We start from the raw sequence: 24,958 nt of genomic DNA on the forward strand, positions 1-24,958 counted from the left end.
AGTTCTTCATGATTAAAGCATGTGAAAATGCAAGCCTGTGAAATGTTTTAGGCAATTTCACATGATGTCACTGGTCCATCTTTCATAGATGATCACGGTCTGCCCTCTGGTGGGGGAAAAAAACACAACAGCCACTGACGGCTGGTGATCTGGTCCCCGTTGATTAGAAAAGAAAAAGAAAACATCGACTACTGAGGAACCAGCACAGCACACGTTCTCTCTGAACACCACCCTCCACAGGGTAGAGCTTGTGAGTGGAGCTCTGTAGTCCTGCTCAGTGTGCTCATCCTCTGCCGTGATCACATGCAGAGCGCTCCCCACGTTATGTAATGAGACACACTTCCCCCAAATTTAACACTAGCACTGGCTATGCGGAAGACAACCTTAACTCTTGCAAGCTCAGGTTCAGAGCTCAAACATCAGATTTGGAGCCTTCAGACAACTCTTAGGCCGTGAAGTACGTCTTCTAGTTTGACTTTTCCTCTGACTGCAGCCACTGCCCCCAGCCTTACTCTTGAACATGGAAAAGTCTGGAGCAAAGTTCATCACCTTGAACACGCGCTGGTATCTACTGAAATCTTCAAACAGGGGTTAACAGGTTTGGTGTTTCGACACTAAAGGCCAGACACAACTGGGGCCAGCAGGGGGCGCTCACCCTGCAGTCTGTGTGGGTCATAATGCCCCAGTAGTGTAACCCTGGCGTCCTGGCCAAATTTCCCCCTGGCCCTTACCAATCATGGCCTCCTAATAACCCCCATCTCTGAACTGGCTTCATCACTCTGCTCTCCTCCCCACTGAGAGCTGGTGTGTGGGGAGAGGACTCATGCATCAACCAGAGGGGCTGCACACTGGTGGGGGTGGAGGGATCCCCATTACCTGCTTTGAGTGGAGTGTCCAGAAAAGCGCTATATAAGTGTCAGCAATTATTAATAATATTACAACTGCTCCTTTGTGAGTGTCAGGAAGGCCAGTCGTGTTCTACAGATCAGTCATGCAGCTACTCCAGTAAACCAAGCTGCTCAGAACCAGGTTCACTGTTATTCAACAGAGCAGGTCATCCCAATCATAGATTTCCAGGCTTCAAGACATGTTGACTGGTTTAGTGAACCTTTTAAATCTGGAACACAGAAGACATCAAGGAGACCTGATCCAAGAACTCAAAATCTTCAAGGCCACAGTCAACCTGACAGACTGGTTCAGAATGAACAGTGAAACAGGAACCAGTGGAAATTTGAACCTCCTGAGAACAGGAGGAACTACTTTACACAAAAGGTTGTGGGAGTCTGGAACAAGCTATCCAGCCATGTGTGTGAAGCTGGTACCCTGGCTAGGTTCAGGAAATGGCTGGGTGAGATGCTCAGGTCAATTAGCTCCAAGCAAGCAATGAGGCCACAAATCACCTGCTCTTCTTTGTAACCTTTTTAACACTCAAACACATCAAAGACTAAACCTGGGCACAGCAACACTTCCCAAACTGGGCTGAGTCAACCAGTGCCTCCATGTCCCAGATTGATCTTATGGCGCATTAAAACGGGGTCATCCTTCTCCGTGCAACACATTGCATAGTACGGTAGTAAGAAAACACAAGGACGAGGCCTTTCTGTGCAGCAAGCAGGGGAGCTTTAATGAGGCTCAGACACATTCCAAGCTGTGCAGATGGCCGCGGTGGCAGAGGTGGCGGTGTCCGCTTGCGAGCGGAGTGTGCTCCTCCGGGCCGCGGCGCAGACGGAGCGGTAAGCAGCGCCCACAGGTGCCCCCGGGCTGCGCAGGGAGGAGGGGAGGTCCACCGCCGGTCCACACAGCCATCACTCCTCCCCTTTCGGCCTCGGGGATTGGAGCGCCAGTGTCTCACCTCCAGTCTCCTACCGCCCCCTCCCACCTGCAAAACACCTGGCGCCTAAAGCTGGCCTTGAAGACGAAGGCTGGCCTGGCCAGAGTGGGGGTGCACGGCGTGGACACAGCCTGCACGGACACTGCGATGCAGCGGAGCTCGGAGGGGCTGCAGCGCTTCCAGCCCTCCCTCAGTGCGCAGGTCCAGGGCTGGGGGACGCCGTCACACCACTGTTGGTAAAGACCTGAGCCCACTCTTAGCACAACTGGCCGAGTTGAACTCTTTTCAAAGGTTCTCGGCTGTTGATGATTTAAAGAGACCTAGAAATGCTGCTGGATTCTTTCCTTCAAAGACTGGAATCGTGCACCTGTGCAATACAATCTTATAATAAGCAGATGGGCACTCTCTGAATTGCTGAAGAGCAGAACAACAGCTCTCTGTACCTCCCTCTGCTGGCAGTGCCTGTGAAGTACCGGCCAGAAAGATCAAGTACGAGTAACATATAAACATGGATCCACCAGCAGAGACTGTCAAGAAAAGCAGTTTGCCTTCAAAAATCACAGACCTTGTCCATGGATGCAAACACCGATGTGAAAAGCAGACGCTTGACAAGAAATTCTAAAAAAAAGTTTTGTTTTTCCCAGCTTTGTAAAAGTTTCTTGACAAGACACAAAAAAATAGTAACCCTTGAAACAGTGGTGCAGAACTCCAGTCCTAGAGGCCCACAGAGCTCATTACTGAACTAACTGGGCTGATCATTAGCTTAGGTGGAAACAATTTCACTCCCGTCAAAGTTCTCCAACTGTTCCTGCTTTAAAGAAGCCCTGGAAAACCTGTGGGATTCTGGCCCTCAGGGACTGGAGCTGTGCACCTGTGCCTTAAAACAGACCCGCCCTCCCCCACCCCCCGCTGTGATTCACATTCTGGAACAGGACGCCCCCTTGCAGACGGTGGGCCGGCGCTGACTAGTCGAAGCCCTGCCAGTCGCTCTGCTCCGAGTCGTACTCCAGCTCGGCACCGACACAGCGCACTCCCTCCAGCAGCATGGGCGTCCCGTGATGCCGGTCTGCAGCCGGGGGGGGAGAGAGAGGGGCGGTGTAGAGGCTGTCCACAGAGCAAGTCCTAAATATCACATTTAACACTAATAACCTTGAACTTGAACTTTATTGCCATATGTAACCGGTACTGGTACAATGGAATTCTTACTCACAGAAAGTCTCTTGATTGTAAAACAAGTGTAAAAAACAAAACAAAGGGCAAACAGTGCATCAAGACAATGTACAAACAAACAATAGACAATGTGCAAGTAAACATGTAGACAGTTTGAATGTCAACAATACAGACGTGTAAACAATGACTGGAGATGTGCAATAGATAAGAAATCATAAAGAGGTAGATGTGATGGTGTAGGTGTGGTCCGAGGGGGATGGCTAAATGTGTTCGCCAGTCTCACTGCTTGTGGATAGAAGCTGTTGAAGAATCTAGTGGTAAGTGTCCGTATGCTCTTATATCTCTTGCCTTATAACCTCGGGCTTAGGGAAGTGGCCGGGCAGAAACTGAGATACCCATGACATCAGATCGTGGTCGTTCTTATGGGAAGAAGTGCGACTTTGTTAGTGCAACAGCTGTGACTATGACAGCGCAGTCACAGGCTTTCCTGAAGCAGAAAAAACACACTTTGCCTTGAAAAGAGGACAGTCTGACTGGCTGTTATAGCCACATTAAACAGCAGGTGGCAGCAGAGGACAGTTTACTGTGATGCTTGTTAAACACAGTAACGATCGTGTATTCTTCACCATTCCCAACGACACTAGTCTATCTAGCGGTTTCATGCTGGTGAGCCGCATGTCGGGATAATCATCACTATCATCCAGTTATTGGGAAAAGTCAGGGTCTCCCGAGCTAGAGAGACTTTACTCTCATTCCCATGTCCTGGGGAAAGGAAACGGAGGCCCGGGGATGCCATCGGCTGCCGTCGGGACCCTTACCCATGACGCGGGCCTGGACTCGGACCCGGAGGCAGGGCGGGTCACCGCCCTCGTTGAGCAGCACCATCTCCTCGCGCAGCACCCCCTCCTGGTGGGCCGTGTACTCGCAGGTCACCTGCAGCCCCCCTGCCAGAGGGATGACAGCGTCAGCTCACACAGGACCGACGGCACCGGCTCGGAGAGACCCAGGCTCGAGGGGCCAGCCCCACCCGGGCACCCCTTTCCCTCCAGTGCACCCAGAACTGCGCAGTCCGCCAGGATGGGGTTCTGGCTGGGCCGTCCGCGTGAGAGACGGCTCGGTATCCAGGCAGCCAGGGGCGGGGTGTGAGACTCTCGTCCCCGCGCTGCTCCAGTCCAGCGCACCAGAGGGAAGGAGGAAGCATCCGGAAGGACTGGAGACCATAAGTCATGTATGCTCAATCAGTTTGACATTCTCCGTCTGGTTACATTTTGATCACCCAGAGAAATGCAACAAAAAAAAGTGCAATAAACATTTTAAAGGCTGGACAAGTTCTGGAAAGATGAAAACTGCTGCTCAGAAGTGTGATGACAAGCACTACAGCTGCCTCTGGCAATGCAACGGAAGTACACCAGACCTGCACACCAGTCATCCTCGAGCAGGTTCTGTATAAGTATGCCATCCCTATAAGAGAGGGGATCGTGCCCCCGAGAGAACAGCATTGCTTCACCCCTGCAAAAGTCAGAAAGTTAGAGACAACACTGTCCGTTCCACTACAACAGATAGGACTGTATCAGCCCACCGCAGAGGCAGGACAGTTAACTCCACCCACAACAGAGAGGACTGTATAGGCCCTGCAACACAGAGGACTATTAGCCCCTCCCACAACAGGGAGGTGTGATTTAGCCCTAACTTTGAGACAGGATAGTATTAACTTCACCCACAACAGAGGACTGGATTAGCTCCAGACAGCAGCTAATACAGAGAATGACAAAACTCAGACTGACATCATCAATAGAAAAAACTGCACTTAGAAAATCAAGTCATGAAATAGGAAATCTTTGTTAAAAAAACACTCTAACGGCTCCTGTATTTTGTTGGACTTTCCACCTCTTCCGAGGGCATTTTAATGACTGTAAAGACCAACTCCCACATAAACCAAATTAATCCTGCTGTAATTGTGAAGTGGGAACACAGTTCTTAAAGGATCGTCTCAGATCAATAAAGAACAAGCGTTAACAGATGCTTTTATTTAATTAACTCTGCTACCAGCGCAACCGGTGGAGTGGAGTTCTGGGCTTGTTGCCATGGCAACACACTGCTATCCCTGGGCGGGTGTCTCTGCAGTTTGTCCAGCTTGTCAAAGACGTGGCTGGGGTGCAGACACAAATCCACACTCTGTGTCCAGACAGAGAGGAGTGTACGAGCCCCACACCCGAGACGGGATCGCTCATTCCCCCACAGCAGTTCCCCCAGAGTGTTACAGGGAACAAGCATGGGAGAAGCATGGTGACGCAGTGCTCAGCACTGGGGCACTACCTGTGTGGTGTTCTCATGTTCTCCCAGTGTTCACACAGCTTTAAGCTTCTTCCAGTCCAAAGACATACTGGGAGGCTAACGGAGCAGATGGCTTTAGCACCCAGGCCAGTCGACACTGCCAGAGTTCAAGAGCCGAAGACATGTCTTTGGTCCACTTGAAGGAAGCTCGTTTTATCAAGGCAGGGCTCCAGAACTGACTGCATTCTCCACAAATGAAATTATATGTGCTGTTGGTGCCCATAGGAATGTTTACCAACAAAGCCCAGGGAGTTAGGACATTTCAAACATTGTCTGAACCCTCTTACTTTACCTGTCCAGACCTGCGGGTACAATTATAGTGACGCATGTTTTCACCTGGTGGGGCTGTGACATCTCGCCCCTGGACAGCCCTGCCTTGTGACCTTGTATAACAGAACCGGCACACAACCTTCCCTGGTAAGAGCCAATACCACACACCCTGTGTGTTCCCCACGGGTGTCACTAAGTTAGAAGACACTTCTCCGGCTTCGCTCCAGCAACTTCCTTCTCCAGTGAACACTCAGCTGCGGTTAAGCCCACACACACAGAACTCGCTAACCCAAGCCAAAAGGTTAGCAGGCATCCACGATGGAAACAGGAGAGAGGAATAAACACCTCCTACTCTTTAGAGAGAACTGGAGAAGAGCGCTAGACAGCAGGCATTCATCTCTTCCAAGCCTCGACATGACTAATACCCATCCGTTAGTGGGAAGCAGTCTGCTCTTCAACACTAGACAGTTTATTCCAGATCGGTGTAACAGCCTTTGTGCTCAAGCACTCTTGAGAATCAAGCCTGTGACTTCATCGAAGGCCATTCACAAGTTAATATGCATCCTCAGCGAGACGAGGCAGCTCCAAACATGTGCAGGAAAATGTGAATTCAAATTATTCAACAAGAGTCTAAACTCGGGCTTGCTTTGCTTTCCAATAGTTTAGAAGCTACCAGCATGTGAGACACTACAGATCATCTTCAAGATGTCTTTTACCTGGAGCTCGGTGATCAAACGTAATAAGCTTACTCACTGCCCTCAGCCTTAAGACCCCTGTGTACTTCACACTCAGAATAAAACAAATCTGAATGCATTTATTATGACAACTATAGAATTTGCCGTTGGGAAAGACGGTGTTTCCTTACAAATTAACCCAGTCTAAAATAATCTGGGCATGTTGCAACGAGTCCTTCCAGAACGCCTCTATAAGAAAGAGAACCCAAAGCACCACCTGCAGGCTCAGCCCTCGGGGCTGGGCAGACCCTCTGGGTGGCCCATCACTGTGGGCAGCCAAACTGGAAGCCTGTCAAAGAGGCAGCCCAGTCCGACACGAGACCCAGCAAGGACCTCTCGCTGTCTGGTAGGACCCTGCCTACTCACCTGGGCAGCAGTGGCCCCGGCTTTCTTCCAGCTCCCTCCCGCAGGATGGGAAACGGAGAGAGAGGGGTCTGGAGAACTCCGAGATCTCCCCACAAAACTGTTGACATGAACCCCTATCTTCCCTGAACGCGTGGCAAAACGATTTCATTGACTGCTTTACAACAGATCCCAGTTTCCAATCCCAATGGACAGGGGAGTCCGTAGGTTACTTATGCAAGTGTTCCATGAATTCGTGGGAGCTGTGGATGATCACAGGAAAGAGCAGAGAAAACGGTCTCTCAGATCAACCAGCCCGCAGCGCACAGACTGGGCAGCACCACAACCTGCCATGGAGATATTCTGCAGGGACCCTGTTATTTACTCTTCCCTGATCACTATGTTCTCTTTTTGCAGGCACTCAGGCAATGACTGGACTCCCGGGAGGCAGAGCAGACAGAAAATGCATCTTAGCTCTGCTCTGTCTGAAAATTAAAGCAATTACAAACATAATCCAGTTCCCTGCGCAAAGGTCAGGCAGTCCAGACACATGCGTGTAATGACCAGATACAAGATAACTAATGGCAGGATTATCTTCATGTACACAAACAGGCAGCAATATTCTTAAAGCCTACAGTAGATTTTATTTTTGAGACACACTCAATGCAACAACTCCAAACCACTGTGCAGGAATTCTACCATGATTCTAGAAATGTGGAAGGAAAAATATTTTAACCCAGTGCCCTGTCCCTGTTCTCACACATGCTTACAGATGCCCCCTGGGGTCCTAGCTCCTACTTATTGGTCCTCTTTCAGAGAAGAGGGAGCATACTCCAGTTACCCACTCACATTCCCAACTGGGCCTGATGAGCCCAGTTCTCTCTGCCTTCACGAATCACCAGATCACTGGTACACTCTTCTTCACTCTCTCAGTCTTCTTCGGGCCGATCCTGGTTGGCGAGGGACACTACCATCAAAGCATCACAGCAGCAGCCAGGTTTGCTGTGTCTTTACTTTCTGCTTACTCGCTCTCCGAGACCACCCATGGGTCTGCTGATGGTAAGGCCCAGGGAGCACACAGGACCCCTGTGCCATTTAGACATCTCTCTCTCAGCGGTGGGGAGAAGGTACATTGCTACCCTGCCAAGTGATGCCCACCCTCCCAGTACCACCGCCTCCAGTCTCCCGTTGAGCCTGGCAAATACACTACCCCTCTGCCCACCTGCCCAGCACCTGTGACGCACCTCAGGACAGCCTGAGCTGTAATTTCTCAAGCAGCTGAAGCTCGCCGGGTCCCACAGGCCTGACGGACAGCTCAATCTGTTGATAATGAGACCTTCCTCTGGAGTGTTCACTCCCCTTCCTTCCAGACTGGAGCCTAGATGCCAATTGAGACCCTAATTCCATGGAGAGTCCATTCTGACAGCTCCTTTCCCCTCACAGGGAATTTCACTCAGGAGCGCTAAAGACTCATTCAGAACACCTGTGCCTCAATCCCGTTAACAGGCACCCATCTTGGCTCAAGGCCACGCCACTGGGACAAAGCTTAGAGCCAAGTGAGGAGTTCAACAACATGTTCGCCTCTCTCTGCCTCATACCCTAGTTTTGTGAAAAGTGCCATATATTAATTTCTTACATTTATACGCCGCTTTTCTGGACACTCCACTTAAAGAGCGTTGCAGGTAATGGGGATCCCCTCCACCAGCACCAGTGTGCACAGGAGCACCAGCGTGGTGCCCGAGCTCTTGGTGAAAGACTAGAAAACAAAGTCATACTGTCCACAAAGATGAGTGATGGATCTGGGGGGTGTCTAAATCCTTTTGAATCGCTCCGGTAACAATATAAACTGTTTTTCTTCTTAGCCGTTGGTAGCAACTGTTTGAAAGGTGTTTCCTCACTTCCTCAAGCACTCAGAAACCCCAGCAGTGCCTCCCAGTCCCTCTCCCCCCTGCCCGTTGTGCTGAGTGTGGCACTGTCGCACCGGGGTGTAATTTCCAGACCGACCAGGTGTGCGCTCTCTCTTGACCCACACTGCAGGGCCTGCTCCCAACACACTGCTGCAACTGCGCCATGGCAACCAGCAGCCACACCAGCCATGCACCGTGTGTGCGCAAGAGAGGGAGAGTGTAACAGTGCAGGAGAGCCCTGGAGGGAACAAGGATTCAACAGCCCTGGGTCTCTCATGTCCCAGAGCTACTGTCCCCGGGTTACACTGAGAAATATCAAAAGCTAGTCTGCGCCCCGCAAAAGTTCCAGACCTTTTAAGAAGTCTCTAAAGTCTGTTTGCGATTAGTAGTGCATTAAAGCACATAGCAAGAAGAGAAGCGATTCTCAAGGGAGCGCCTACAGAATCTGAATATCATTCTGCTCCTAGCTTTAATAACACTTAAGGTAACACACAGATTTGTACAATCAAGCCTCTGGTATTCTCAAGAGAGACAGATCCATTAAAAGTATTATAAAGAACAGATCACGGTTCATGTCGTTTTTTAATCTACTGTACATTGCAAGCCGGCAGCAGACAGACATTTTGAAAGAAAGAAAATCATGGGCAGCAGAAATTCTCTTCTCTCCTTCTGGCTGCTCTCTCGTTCAGCACCAGCCCTCTCCGCAGCCCACCCCCACCCTCGGACCCGGGACAGAGGGGCTCCCACACACCCCCGCCCTCGGACCCGGGACAGAGGGGCTCCCACACACCCCCGCCCTCGGACCCGGGACAGAGGGGCTCCCACACACCCCCGCCCTCGGACCCGGGACAGAGGGGCTCCCACACACCCCCGCCCTCGGACCCGGGACAGAGGGGCTCCCACACACCCCCGCCCTCGGACCCGGGACAGAGGGGCTCCCACACACCCCCGCCCTCGGACCAGGACAAGGTCATTTAAGCACCTTTCGGTGTCATGAAGCTCTAACCTGGGTGACCAGGAAGATGTGTCGCTGCAGGACCTCAGAGTGATCTAGGGAGGGATCGTGCAGACTGCTTTTTACCAGCCAGGCCTTGCCTACACAGACAGACCCTCTTAGACCTGTAGGTCTGAACGTTTCATTGTGCGTTTTAAGGTGCTATAACATGCCCCAAACCCATATTTAGGAACTGTGCAGCCTTAATATTAAATTTACGAGCCATCAAAGGACCCAAGATGGGCAAAGACACCCAGACTACACCCTCTTCCACCAGAATGCCTTTTCCAGATCAAATTTAGCAAAAATGATTCTGTTGGACATTAGAAGCCTGGAGCCAGTAAAGACGAGCACAGCTGACAGGAGTCCCTCCCTGTTTGTTCAGGCTGAAGGAGCAGCTCCCTGTGCCCGTAAGGACTCTGACAGCGAGATGCCACTGAGAAACGCCTCAGAGGCACTACTTTCCCCCTTCAGTTACGGGGCCTGGTCTAGAGCTGATGAGCTAGAGAAGCAGCTCTAAAGGACGGCTCCGCTGGACAGTTCAGCCAGAACGCTCACCTTCGGCCGCAGGCTTGACGTCGGTGACTCGGAGGTGGGGGTTGGGCACGGGCGCGGGGCTCACGTTCTCGCCCAGGCGGGGGCTCTCCGGCAGCGTGAACACGATCTCATACTTGTGCTGGATCTTCAGGAACCCCACCTGCAGAGACACGGGAGCGACTTACACACAGTCCGCAGGGCCCGCGCTGCTCATGGGCCACACAGCACCACAATCACACGACTGAGCACCTCCAGCAGACCGGCACAATGGCTGATCGAGACACGCCAAGAGGGGGCGCACTGCGGCCGTCTGGCCGACGACGTGATCATGACCTGCCGCCCGAGTTCCCATCCTCAGGAGGGTTTCAAAATGAAACGAAGCCACTTGTACAAACCTCACAATCCCAGCATGCTATGAAATTGGAAAGACACATAAATGTGTATCCATCTTTAGAAGGATCTCTGGTCTAACACGTATATGACAAATAGTACAAGTGAATGCTGTTCCAGTCTTCGCAGTAATGAAGAAAAACTATCTTACACTATCTTACACCCATAGCTGGAGAGCCCTGCTGAGCAGACAATCACAGCCGGAGCATCTGTGATGGAGCAGCAGCAACATTACAGCCATTAACGGGAAATGTCACTGACAGCATTGCGGACACTTCCTGTCGTGATCAGACTTGGACGCGTCTTTTGCACTGACAGTCGCCACAGCCTCACCCACAATGCACCTGTGGTCAACAATCAGGGCATCATCCGCAGGGGTGTTCTGCTGCAATGATGCTAGGAGCTGTCGTGTTCCAGGAGCATGTTGTTTTTCCCCCCTGAATGATTTTAGCTCATCGAGAGAAAGCTGTAAAATGCCGTCTCCCACGAAAACGTCATGCGACCCAATTCCAGGGAGGACAAGCCTGGTCTGGAGGCCAGGGCCGTGCCCGGAGCACACAGCATTCCAGCCGTCTGCACTCCCAGTCATCGTGCTTAGCAGTAAAGGAGGATCTCAACATTCAGCGCTGAGAATTTACAAAAGTCGATTCTATACCATCGCAAAATGTAATACACCACAGCATATAGTATGCATGGTAAAAAAGACATACGTAACTCTCCTTTTGTGAAATTAAAGGACGAATGAATTGGCTTCAAGTTAAAGTAATACAGATCAACTAAAACAAACAATATGGCTGCCGTCGCATCATCCAGGTGGATGCTGCACATTGGTGGTGGTGGAGGGGAGTCCCCATTACCTGTAAAGCGCTTTGAGTGGAGTGTCCAGAAAAGCGCTATATAAGTGTAAGCAATTATTATTATTATTATTATTATTAGTAATGTTAAAATTAATCAGCTAAAACAAAAGACATGAATCCCTCCTCTGCATCCAGTGGGTGCCTGCACGTCCGCGCTGCAGTCCTGTTGGGCTTGGGAGATGCAGAACACAGGGTCTCATGCCAGGGGTTGGACATTTCAAGGTCACGTCCACAATTTGACAAGGTTTGCACCAAAGTCGGATAATTAAATATCTGTTTTTTGGTACAACTGGTACAAGATTCACCAGCTCGTAAAAGCAGAACATAATTAAAACATGAAACACTAATTCTACTATTATTTATTTCCTTGGGACTGCCTTGAAATTTACTCATAACATTACCTTCCCATCCTCAAGAAAACATGATCGCCCTGCAGCTGTCAGAAGAGGGGAAGAGATAAGAAGAGAGGAGATGGACATCAAAAGGATCTCATGACGGTGATGTCACAGACCCCGCCCCCGACTGCAGCAGCAGCCCTGGCCACACCCACCTTCACGAGGAAGTTCCCATCTGGCTCCGGGATCACCATGACGACCGAGTCATGCAGCTTGTCGTCGAAATGAACGTGGGATGTGGCGGCGGGCTCCTCGGAGAATCGCACACCCCCCGCCTTGGCCCTGGAGCCTGGAAACGCGGTACAGGGTCAGGACGGACAGGACAGCGATGCGCACACTGGGTGCTCTGTGCAGGGAGGTCTGGAACATGCACTTTATCCACAACCCGAGTAGAAAACAAACACACTCACCCAACCTTTTCATATGGCTTATTTACTGCCTGAATAACACCAGGCGAGACGGGAAAGGCTTTAATTTAAGAGCTAGTGACAAACTGTGGGGGCTGGTACAGTAGCTTGGCAGTAACTGCTGCCTCACAGCTTTTGGGGTCCAGGGTTCAATTCTGTACTAGGGCACCTTCTGTGTGGCGTTCCCGTGCTCTGCGAGGGATGCAAGATTTTCTCCACGTAGTCCGGCTGCCTCCCACCCTCCAAATACAAGCTGCCGAGGTTCACTACTCCAGTGCGTGTTCAGGGAGCAGCCCCACCCTGAGTCTGGATGAGCGCCGTTTTACTGCGGCCCATTCCAGGAATCAGCAGCTCTTGGACACACGATAATGGCTGGATGAATAACTGCTGCCAACATATTAGATTCTGAAACCAAACCTAAATGTAAGACTACGTCAATAATGCATCCCACGAAGATATTTCACAGTTTCTTTATGAAAACAAGGAGCCAGGAGAAAAACAGTGACTGAGCAGTCAGTAAATGTACACCGATAGTCAAGTCAAGAGCGCAGCTCAGGTCAGGAACACCCAGAGAGAAAACGACAACACAAAGACAGCCCTGAGCCTCAGAAATATGGCATCTTCTCCACCGGAACCACAGGCTTTGCTGACAAATCTTTCACTCAGCAGCACAGCTACGTGGGCCGATCCTGTAAAAGAGCTACTCAACAGGCCAGGCAGACAGTTCGCCCAGCCCTGGGGGGCCTCAGCGTGTGCTGGAGCTCCTCGCCAGCACAAACACATGAATAAATGAAGGACCCCCAGAGATCTGCAGTAAGCAGGGGGCTTACTTCCCTCTCGAGAGGAGTAACACAAAAAACTCCTGACGTCTGGTGAGGCAGCAGACAGGCCTGTTCTGCACCCCAATGCACAAGGACACGAGGACACGAGGACACGAGGACACGAGGACACGAGGACACGAGGACACGAGGACACGAGGACACTGCTCTTCACACTTTACATCCTGAGAACCACGTCACATGAGTAAGGAAGGCATGAGTCAGGATATTCTTTCTTTTGTCGATCACTGAGAACAAGCATTCGTTGCCCCAGCGCTACGCCTTACTAAAGTGTCATGCCGTTTAGAGCGAGTGTCGTCCACTGTTTCTGCCTGTGCTCTACACGCTGTGCAGGTAGGACTGCAGTGAAGAGCAGAGAGCGCTGGTTTGCCGAGCGCTTCCCCTGCCCCAGAAGCGGCAGGAGCAATGGGCCCGTAGCCACGCAGGGCAGCCCACCCCAGGGCACTGAGCAGATGCGCTCTGCTCGGAGATCAAGCCCCGCACGAGCGCCAAGAACCACTCTCTGCTCTCCCTGCGCCTTCAGACAGGCGCCCATCGTGCCCATCACGACTGTGCTGCTGAGAGCCAGCAGTGTGATTTCATCTTGGAGGTATTCACGAAAAGCTGGCAGTACAAAAGAACATGAGCAGAAAAGACGTTAACGATAGAGAATTCTATTCTTATAGAGATAAGAATATAACAGAGGGTTATAGGATGGGATTCACCATCAATGGGTGAGATCCACACCAGCCACTGTCGCAATAAAGCCCAATCCAAGGATCCCAACTATCCGGCCACAAACTGTTCCCTGCGCTCTGACAAGCGGTACCACACTATTAAAGAAAACACGCGACAGGGGGTTTGTTTCGATGAGTTCGATGGTACCAAGCGGGGATGAAGTTCGTGTGTTGGTGTCCCTTATTATTTACTATTCAGAACAGAAGCATTGAAAAACAACCGGACATTAAACGACTTGTTCAGGTTAGGCGATGAAGGTGACCTACACCTGGCGCTATAGTTATGAGGAACATAGCTCGTGTAATACTGCCTGCTCAAAGATAATACACAACCCCCCCCACCCATCTCCTCTGCTCCAGCCAGTACAGGGTCACGGCGAGCCGAAGCACTAGACTGAAGAACAGCTTCTACCCTGCTGCAGCGCCTCAGACTCAACACACATCTGCACTCTGCGCTTTTTACATAGTCTACCCTTTTTTCTCACTCTCACTACTACATATTTACTTATTTTTCCACAATAGATTTATTGTTCCTGTTGTCTACATTGTGTAGTGTTGTCTGTTGTACTGTGTGTGTCCGGAGAGATCGGTGCGATTAAGAATTCCAATGTACGTGTGCCTATGGCAATAAACTACTCCACTCCACTGCTGCTGCTCAGGATCAGGCCAGAGAAGAGCAACTGGACACTTTCTGGGGATGCAGGGAATGTCCTGAAGGAACTGGACCTTTTTAGTCTGAAACCTCATTAAAAAGATTAAAAGTACTCAAAACCCTCAAAGGCATTTAAAAAGCTAACCCAGAGGATTTCTTCAGAACGCACAACGTGCCTGGTAACAGTGGCAAACACCGGGCCTGAGCTCAGCACGGCGCCCCCAGGAGGCCTCCCTGCACTGCTCCCAGCAGGGAAGTGAGCGACAACCTTCCCATCTCAACTGCAAACTCAACAGCCGAGCCTTTCGGCAAAACTCCAACTCCGACCAGCTGTCCTAAAGACCCATCCTACACCTACCCTGCTCACACTGCTCCAGAAAGCAAGCCGTCCTCACAGAATGACAACATGCCAAGATCTCAAGCCCAGGCTCCTGAAGTGTTTTCTATTGCCCTTCCCCTGTGCTGGGTATCCCGCTGTGGGTACAAGGCAGTTTCAGTCTGGGCCTCCTCAGCAGCACTGGCAGGGGCCCAGCGAGCTGGCTGGGGTCTGGGGAAAGAGAGACAGAGCTCCCACCTGTGTAAACACAGCCTGCTCATATGACATAGGCCCACACCTCCCAGCACTTGGAACTGCAGTAACAATAATAATAATTCCTTGTACTTCTACAGTGCTTTTCTGGACACTCCACTCAAAGCGCTTTTCAGTAATGGAGATCCCCTCCACCAGTGTGCAGCCCCACCTGGATGATGCACCAGTCTGCTCCCCACACACCAGCAATCAGTGGGGAGGAGAGCAGAGTGATGAAGCCAGTTCAGAGAGGGGGATTATTTGGAGGCAAATTAGGCCAGGACGCCGGGGTAACACCCCTACTCTTTTCGAGAAACACCCTGCAATTCTTAATAACCCCTGTGAGTCAGGACCTCGGTTTTACGTCTCATCTGGAGGACAGTGCCCTTTTACAGTATAGTGTCCCCATCACTATCTCCCCTCTAGGTACTGAGCAGGCCCACACCTGCTGAGCTTCAGTGGGCTGCCAGCTGAGAGTTGCGGGGTGATATGGCTGCTAGCGAAGTTCCCAAAAAAAATAGTAATGATGGAGAGGTACAGTCAGAAAAGAAGAAGGCTGTTCATCCTCCCCCTACTTAAACCAAAGACAAATCTGTTCCCTCTGGCTTGTTCAATCTGTGACCTGTCCTCTCCAGGACATCCCACTGGAAGCCCGACCTCTTCCAGTTTCAAACAGGTGCAGAGATCTAGCTTCGAATACTGCAAGTGTACAGGCCTGCTGTGGATACCTGAACTGCAGCAGACTCCATTACCTGGGGCTAGTAAACGTCACAAAACGTATGCTTAACATCAATTAATTACTAGCCAAAGGTTCTGATCATAAAAAGTGGTCAATAACAACAGGTTTCCTGAGCTCGGCTCACCCTGGCTCTGCCTCACGAGGAGCACAAAGATTTTACTTCGATAAAACTCTCACCAGCGTAATGGTTTTCCTGAAAACGTTATTAAAAAGGATTCCCTCATGGAGTGCAAATTAACAATAACAGTAATGGAGTCTAACACATAGCGCTTCACAGTTCAATTATTCACAGGACACTAACTGAAAGTTAGAGTCTTAAAGCCTCTTTGAAACCGGAAGATTCTGTCTTTGTTTCTGGCTTTACTAATTGGCTTGACAGAGCACTGCTTCACAGATAATGAGGTACTGTGTTTTATCTTTAGCTTACAGGCATTTTTTCCCTGAATGACCAGCTATCTCTTCACCCTGTGGTAAAGGCGACTATGAAGACTGGGTGTCCTGCACAATATCACGCAAGCTGATTGATTTCAGACTGGCTGCCTTCCCCAGACAAGACTGACATTCAAAGCAGGTTTGAGAAATATCTTAGTGCCTGTGCTAAAAGCAACAAAGCACAGAGATATTTAAAAGATGTGAATGTGTTTGAAAGATCGGTGTGATTTGCCTTCAGACCAGCAGTAAAGGGGCACAGGTGAAAAGTGAATGAGAAAAGACCAGAGAGCAAATGAGGAAGAGATAACTGGAACAGAAAAACTGCGCTCATGTTTAGTGTGCAATTCCCCATTGCAAAGATGGCAAGTGTTTTGTCTTTACTAGCAGTAGAAGGGCCTATGATGAATATGTATATAATCTCATACTCTTTCGCATTACCTTTATAAAACACTCAAAGACAATCTGAGTCCCCTAGCTAAAACCACACACCCTGTTTGAGCCGGTTCTCTGGTAGTTCACACGCCATCCACGGCACCATGAGCTGCATCCAAAGCCTTCCATTGGAGCAGGCGCGGGAGACTGGACAGCCTGCCCCAGGAGCCCTGGTCAGAGCACACAGAGCTCCACTCCCAGGCAAAGAGCAGGGCGCTGTTAATGCACAGGCACCCGTGCCAGAGCTCAGTCAACTTCCGCTATGAGCTTGTTATTTCTAATAATAAATGAGTGCAAAGTCATCATGTTACGGGTCACTTATTAAGCATGGCAATCTGCTGCAACAGTAGTTCCTCTTTCAATTCCAAGTACAGCCCAGGAAAGAGGCTTTCCAGAGTGTCGTCTGCAGCCAGTGAGCCAGCCTGACCACACAGAGGGGCTGCAGAGGCGGTCAGGCTGGGAATTAAGACGTGCTGCACGCACACAGCACCCCGCGCTCCCTCACACACACACACACACACACACACACACACACACACACACAGCGGGAAGAAAGATGTCTCGAATCACGCCCACAGTCTCACACAGGTTCAAACACAGCACTTTCACAGAACTTTATTCCTGAGTTTCAGAGCATGATCTAACCAGAGTGATGCTGTGTAGTTCTACACACTGATTCCAGCTGCACAGCAGTTTGGTCCGTTTCAGAGTTTCCAGGGCAGCAGGTTCCCACAGAAGCCCAGCCCACCACAAAGAACATTACTTCTTGCGCCCTCAGTACTAGAGCTTGTAACATCTAACACCTGGAATACGCAGCGCAACGGGAGTCTTATCTGTTCCTCTGTAGCATGAGGCTGGGAACTCACTCTTCTTGGCTGTAGCCATGTGGAGGACAGGCCAGGGCAGACGAGATGCTAAGCTGGTCAGCAAGATGTCATCTCAGAGCTCTCTGCGGCGATCCCTAGACAAACAGAGAGGGGAGAGAGAAATTAAAGACTGCTATTCTACCACCTGGCATCTCTCTAACAGGACCAGGGAGAGCTGTGCCAGGAGAGTCACGGGTTGTGGATTGTATTCAGAGCCAGCCTCTCGTGAAAACATGTCAAGACCTTCCAGGTTGAGTCTAATTCTAATCAGAACACAACTCAAACATTCACAGTGACTCACAGTGATTTCACAACCCCTAGATTCCCTAGAGTTTCATCAGCAACTTTAGATTTTTAACTGAAATGATAAGAAAGGGCAACCATGTCATTAACAACCCTGAAGGTTTCCCCTGCTGCTCAGATTCAGACACAGGCTGCAACAGTAAAGACACATACAGGACATTACAACGCCCCTTCCATGCAAAAACACATGGATTAGTGCTACGTCAGTGTACAGCTTGAGACATACAGTATACAGTAGCATCTGAATGAGGATTTTGCCAGACAAAAACTGTATGCTTAGTATCTGCCCTTGTTTCAAACTTTAAAAATCCTCCCACAAGCTCGCCAGCTCGATTGCCAGCAGCGATTCTGCTCCTGCGCAGTGCCCAGCGGCCTGCTCCAAGCAACGCCGGACAAGAGCAGTTTACAGGAATCATCAAGCCACTCGAAATGCTTAATGTCCGGTACCAGGAGGACATCACAAGAATGATCTGGTCTGGATCTGCCACCGGGCAAAAAGGGGCGAATGTACTTCATAAATGGAATCAAAATCTAACTTTTGTTCATCACATGGTATCGTCTATCTACAGTTATTGACTGTGTTGCTTGGTTAAACAGTTATGTCAGAGTCCATGCTGGACTGTGGACAACAAACAGAGATCCAGACAAGCACGTCCTGGTGTTGAAGCCGAGATCCCGGCTTCTTTCAAGAAAGAGCTCAATGAGACTCTTGGATCTACTATCTATGAACTAACAAACAGGCTAAATGGGCCACAGTCTCATCTGTATCTTTTCTAAGGGTCTTTGCAACTTTCTTTGCCCGTTACAGTGCCGGAGAGAGTGTGTGCTGACCTGCCTGACCTCCTGCGTCCTGTCCGTCACGCCAAGGTGTGCAGAGAGGCCTTCACAAAACAGCACAATTAAGTTCACGTAGTACTTTTTTCTCCTACTGCTGGTTTCCCAAACAGCTCCGCAGGCGGGAAGGTAAACATCCATAAACAGCCACTCCAGTCCCCCCCGGTGCCTCCACGCCTGTCAGTGGTCCGAGCTGGACCTGCAGAGACCACCTCATGGATTTGATTCATTCTGCATCTCGTTGGCCCGTTTAGAGACCAAGTCCATATTGTAAATATTTAGCTTCTCACATTTTTAATGTGTGCCAAAAGTAAACGGTTTGGCTTTCAGGGAGGCAGTGACCTTGGAAACTGGTGGCATTAGGGCCGATCTGACCCCAGTCAGCACCCCGATAAAGACTTGTGATACACCCACCCGCGGCAGCTCCACGGAGAATCACTCAGGTTATAAATCACGCAGAAAGATCCCATGAAGTGCAGAATATTGCAGAACTTGCTTGAAATAGGTTCATAAAGGTATTTAGATTATCTATTGAAGAGATTCTAGAAAGCCAAACATCGCCTAGAAAGCAGAGAGGCAGCTGGGAGAAAGTATGAACATTAGCAACAGCTCAAACCCGAGTCGAAAACAGGCTGATTGCCGTGAGCACAGGTGCAGGGATATCAACCTCACCTCTGGCGCCCCCTAAAGGACAGGGCAAGACTCAGTTTCAGCCCAGGCAGATCCAAAGTCTGCAACCCCCACTCAAGATGGCTTTAGAGACAAAGTATCATTAAGTTATGTGACAAAGTGTTTAATTGCCCACAAAGGAATTCCAAATCGCTGGAATCTGGCGATTTGATGCTGCATACAGTAGGAGATCTCAACCCCCCAGTTAACTGTTACCTCACCTTACACCCATATACTCAATATTCTGTACCTGTTCTTTAAGAGTCATACTCTGTTCTATTTTCCATGTCTTTTCTGCAAATTCTCTGGCAAAACTGGCATAAACTTCAAATGCCAAGAAAGCACTTTCTGATTTAAAACTGGAGCAAAGTAAGAAACTGTGCATTCTCATCTCCAATTAGATTTCTCCGGCAGACATACTGTAATAAAGGCAGAGAATCTGCTGCTTGGCATGAAAGTATGACAGGACAGCATGAAGGGACGATGATTTGTGTGACCAACCCCGCTGTTAACATTCGACAAGCAACAGGATACCGAGAGAGATTTTATCAGCATTGGAAATCTACCCCCCGGAGCAAGAGCACAGTCTGGCCCTCCACTGATCCACAGTACTAATGGCAACACTGGAAGAACACCAGAGCTACAGAGTGACTGGTGTAATAAACTACCCCGAGGACTAGGATTTTAAACAGTAAGTGTTAAAGCTGAAAAGGTCTTGAGCGGAGGTCATAGCTAATCTGCAATATGAAACTTTTTGAGGCATTCTGGACGTGTTGTCAGTCAGCCTCTCCAGTTATGCTCATATTGAGCTCAATATACACAGTGACACTATTCTGCTTCCTTGCTCTGAAAAAACATAAAAAGCATAAACCTCCTATATAAAGCAGTGTAGGTTTCAGATATTCCTCATACCATGAATATAGTGCCCCAACAGCGCTGCTCTCCTAATGACGAGACACTTGCAGGGGTGCTGGCCAGCTGGTTTCCCTGTGCTGAAGTGGTGAAGTCAAGAAGTCTGACACTGTTGACGTCACCCTCTGTGGATTCTCCCTTTTTTCCAGTGAAAAGTTCATTTTCAGATTCATTTAGAAAATTAAGGACTTGAAACGTATTGTTGAGGTGGAGCGTGCAGCCCTATGCCCAGTCCTACAGTGCTTCACACAAGGACATCACAAGAAAGATCTGGTCTGGATCTGCCACAGGGCACAGAGGGGCTAATGTACTTCATAAATGGAATCAAAATCTAACTTTCGTTCATCACATGGTATCATCTGTCTACAGTTATTGACAGTGTTGCTTGGTTATACAGTTGTTTCAGAGTCCATGCTGAACTGTGGACAACAAACAGAGATCCAGACAAGCACGTCCTCTTGTAGGTGCTGCAGCAAGCTGGGTAAGAAAGCGGTCATTAACCATTTAACCATATCCACCACGTCCATCAGCACATGAAAATGTACAGCATGGTTTTCTTTTTCAGCTACCCAGCCTGGTGTTGAAGTCTGTTTCAGGAAAGAGCTCAATGAGACTCTTGGTTCTATAATCTACGAACTAACAAACAGGCTAAATGGGCCACATAGTCTCATCTGTAACTTTTATAATGTTCTTTGCAACTTTCCATATGTCCACACATCTTCCTGAAGCCATCAGCTATTACAACCCCACCTGTCAGTGACACACACATCCTGACACCTCTTCTTACGTCCGAAGCACAGAAGCCCTGAGCCCAGCTGAACCCCACAGGTGAGCAGAGCTCAGAGACCAGGCTCTTTCCATTGCAACAAACAAACGGACATGATTACAACCAAGCACAGTGCAAGAGCGAACTGGCACATATATATACAGCACACATCCAGCTCAACAATATTAGTACTTAATAGTAATATTACACATTGTGGAAGGTATGGGAGCAGTTGCTGGGATCTGCTTATTTAGCATTTACCAGAAGGAAGACAGGATAAAGCTGGCTTGCATTAACAGCTACAGCAAATAACTGCTTCTACCCTTAACACCTTGCAGAAGGGAAATCACATACCAAAGGACAGGACTAACAGTGCGGATCACATATCAAAGCCTGGGACAAATATTCACCAACACATCATAAAACAGGACAATCAGAGTGTGAAACAAACGTCTTCCTGAGCGGTCCTGTACAAAAGAGCTGGGAAAACCTTGCAGGGTGTCTGTCTCACACAGCAGATCCTGCACCACTTTGCTGCCCTTACTGAGCTCAATAAAAACCGAAACCACACAGGACTGTCTCCTGCTCTTGTGGTGAAGAATATCCCACAACATGAGCAATATAAACAGATCAGTCTTGTTCGTTTACACAGAAGGAGGGGGTTCGAAGGTCACAGGGTTTCACATAAACAAAGCTCCCTGGCCTGACACAGCTCATAAGGCTGATTTATAGCAAGCTCGTGGGATTGTACTGTGCACAAAATTCACTGGGCAGCTGTCACACAATCGGCACCATTGCATGGGACTGCTCTTCATACAGCTGTCGCTTCTCCAAAAAAGCCACAGCCCATTTTCTCAGGGTCCCGGGGGCTTTCATGAGCCACACCAGCAGGTGGCAGCAGGCAGCACTGGACCCTCCCATGCCCTTCTACACGCGGAGCTGTCAGTGCCAGGAGTGGCCCCAGCAGCGCTCCAGCTTCCCAACAGCTGACCCCCCACCCCCGGTGCCCAGCTGGCCAAACAAATGGCGTGACCTTTGGGCCCGTGTGTAAATATCACTGGACACTTGGGCATCAGCGGTGGCGAGCTGGAGTTTCAGAGGCCAAGGGAAAGTGTGTGCGTCTGTGTGTGAAGAGCCTCACGCACAGGCATGGGCAGATCATTCATCGCGACATTAAGGGGCGAGCAGACAGCTGGTGGGCTTTTCTATCGCACGGTGTTGGACAGGAGCCCCACAGTCACCTCACAACCTACCCCGGCAGAGCTCACTCAGCCAGCTCACTCTTGTTAGGTGCAAGGTGACCGAACACCAGGCAGGTTCAAACACACCCGTATTCACGAGCCCCTTTGTTATTAGTGGCTTATTGATCACAGACTCTTGTTCAACGTGTTCCTGATGCAACATGTGACCAGTCTGTTTCAGACACCTGCAACTCTCAGAGTAAGGAAACGCCTGCCATTTTCAGTGATGCCCACTCTCAGCCCCCTCGCTCGCTGAAGACACCAGCAGAGTAAATAACCGTACCCTGGCCGCTCCGCCCTCTTACTACAACTGTACCATCGGCTGTGGTGTGAGGAAACGATGGGGAAGCGGATGTAGATCAGAGAACAGGAGGGGCTGCCTTGCCCAGGGTTCCTGATCCTGTTCGGAATCAGAGGGTCCCAGGACTTGCTACTCCTCCAAGTTGTCCTCGGCCTCGGGCCTCTGGAGCACACTGGGGCCCAGACCCCAGCTCTCACACGGGGCCACGCGCTTAAGAGCGTTCACATCCACCCGTGGCAGGAAGAAACCCCAGCCTGGACCAGCCCTCTCAGGGCCAGGACTGCGCGCAGGAACAGTGCCGGCGGATGTGCTCGGACCTCACAGCCCCCCAGCTGTGGCAAAAGACCCAGCCTCCCTATTGAAGACACCCTGCTAGACAGAGGCAAGGTGACTGTCATTCCTTCACTGCATTCACCAGGCCAGATCTGTTACAGTGCATCATGAGGAAAAAACAATGATTCTTAATTCCTTAGTTCCCGACTCTGTGCCATGGCTCCGCATGGCGGCCCAGTGCCCAGTCAAGAGACTTTACACTGGCGTTCCAGATTTTTTGCTCACTGCCTGAATGTGTAAACAGGATCACAGGGAATAAGACAAGTATTTAGAAAATGCAGGTTTTGCCTAATAAACCTGCTGAGAGTTCTTTACTCGAGCAACAGCGATGCATATACACAGAGCAGACAATAAAGGTGCAATGCCATTTTCAGAAGGCTTCAGAAGTCCCTCATAAAAGAGTGATTTTCCGATCGGTGTTCAGGGCAGCGCAGGGGTTCGGCCTGAGAACAGGGTGACAGTCCTGGGCAGGGCGAGGTCCTCACACCCCCGCGGACACCCGAGGCAGGTACAACAGCGCTGCCCGCGACACGCCAGCCAGGCCTCTCCACAGGCTCGGGCGGCGCTGGCGCAGCGGTCTCCACAGTGTCATCCGACACGAGTGGGGCCACTCTCCCCTCCTCCCCGCGCCCGCAGCTTGCTACACAAGCTCGTTTTAATGGCTTCTCCCAGCCCAGACACCTTACTGAGGACACTTCAGCTGCTTACACCACCCTGGGCCTCTCAATGACAAGCCTGGGCATCGAGAAACCTTGACTTCCTGCTCCCTGCAGCGCGGTGCAGCTACAGTCTGCCACGTCACTGGGCCTGTGGAACCGGCTCAGCCAGGTCAGCAATGACGACTCACCATCTCCTGCGCCTGGATTCTCAATCTGTGCACTCTGGCATAGACACCAACATAAGCCACATATCCAGGATAGGCAGAGACCGGCAGGGGTGAGCTCCAGCCAGCCGCTGATAGGTCACACAGATCAGGGACTGGTGCACCTGGTCGTGCTCCGAGCCCTCTGCCCCTCTTCCCTTGAACACGGCTCCCCGAGCAGGGGATACAGGGGATTCAGGGAATACGGGGAAGTGGACAGTGTCTGCATTGACCGGTGAACAGATCACCGGGATGGCCGGTGGGTTCGCAACAGCGGGGAGGAACTAAAGTTGGGTTGCGTATGACAGTTACTAAAGGATTGGTTTCGTGGGTGTGGGTGTCTCCCGTGAATACAGTCAATGGTTTTATGCCAAAAAATACGGCGATGTCAAGACGCTGTACTGATGCATCATGTTAAAAACTTTTTTAAAAAATGCTAGAGAGCCCGGAAAAAGCGTTTACATCCCCTTCATGTCAAAAGAGTACTGCTGGAAGATCCGGTGAAGTCGGGGGGAGGTTGTATTTGCGGTGCAGAGGCCACTAAAGAAAGCCCAGTTCCTCCACGCTTAGCCCCTCAGTACGCATCCGCTAAGCTGAGGTACAAGCGGCAGGTCACGCACCCCTGTCTGATCGCTAGGGACGCCTTTTTTTCCGCAAAACGCTGCTCGGGGAGCCGTGTTCAAGGGAAGAGGGGCAGGGGGCTCGGAGCACGACCAGGTGCACCAGTCCCTGATGCGGCGCCCGGCCTCTCCCAGCGGCTCACCGCCACTGCCCCGCAGGCTGAAGAGAAACTCGCCCTGCGGCACCTCCTGCTAGACTACTGCTGCTCGGCACTGCGAGCTTTCAAAGTTTCCATTGCGGACGAGGCACGAAATGCGCGGCGCTCTGTCGGACACTTGTAGATTTAACAGAGGCGCACGGGTTGTTTATGGAGGGATTCACCTTTTCTTCCGTTTTGGAACCGGTCATAAATGTACAGGCTGTAGTAACGCAAAACACCCGTATTATCCTTAAACTTGTAACGCCTCTACTACTTGATGTTTATAATACCGAATTTCCTGATCTGGAAAATGCTTACATGCGCGATTGCGAGAATTCCGACTTCTCCGAGTAACTGAGAATTATTATTTTACTGGCCAGCCCCTTTAAATACTATATATATATATCCTGCACTCACCCGACCGTGGTGTAGCTTCAGGGCGACCTGCTCATCAGCAGCTCGCACCGCAGACACTCCTGTCCCCTCGGCACTGGGAACAAAAACCACAGGCGGCGCTTCAGAGGGCGCCTCCGCGGCCCCGCCCCTCAACACACGGCACGCCAAC

At 50.4% G+C, this 24,958-nt stretch overlaps 1 protein-coding gene across 2 annotated transcripts; it reads right to left on the reverse strand.

Moving 5' to 3' along the window:
- Window positions 1-1,597: 1,597 nt before the first annotated feature.
- adisspb (adipose secreted signaling protein b) lies at window positions 1,598-24,958 on the reverse strand. Of its 2 annotated transcripts, XR_015940006.1 has the most exons (7): window positions 24,811-24,958; window positions 17,413-17,507; window positions 11,917-12,050; window positions 10,141-10,279; window positions 7,926-8,059; window positions 3,820-3,945; window positions 1,598-2,897 (listed from the first exon to the last, which is right to left on the reverse strand). XR_015940006.1 is itself a non-coding variant. In XM_088638743.1 (6 exons), exons 2-6 carry the CDS (start codon window positions 17,429-17,431, stop codon window positions 2,797-2,799), a joined length of 519 nt encoding a protein of 172 aa, XP_088494869.1. In that variant the 5' UTR covers window positions 17,432-17,507; window positions 24,811-24,957; the 3' UTR covers window positions 1,598-2,796. The 2 variants fall into 2 exon arrangements, 1 of the variants encoding a protein (XP_088494869.1); XM_088638743.1 differs by lacking the exon at window positions 7,926-8,059 and having other exon boundaries at window positions 24,811-24,957.

The sequence above is a fragment of the Lepisosteus platostomus genome, chromosome 1, assembly GCF_059453375.1.
Source record: "Lepisosteus platostomus isolate fLepPlt1 chromosome 1, fLepPlt1.hap1, whole genome shotgun sequence".
NCBI lineage: Eukaryota > Metazoa > Chordata > Actinopteri > Semionotiformes > Lepisosteidae > Lepisosteus > Lepisosteus platostomus.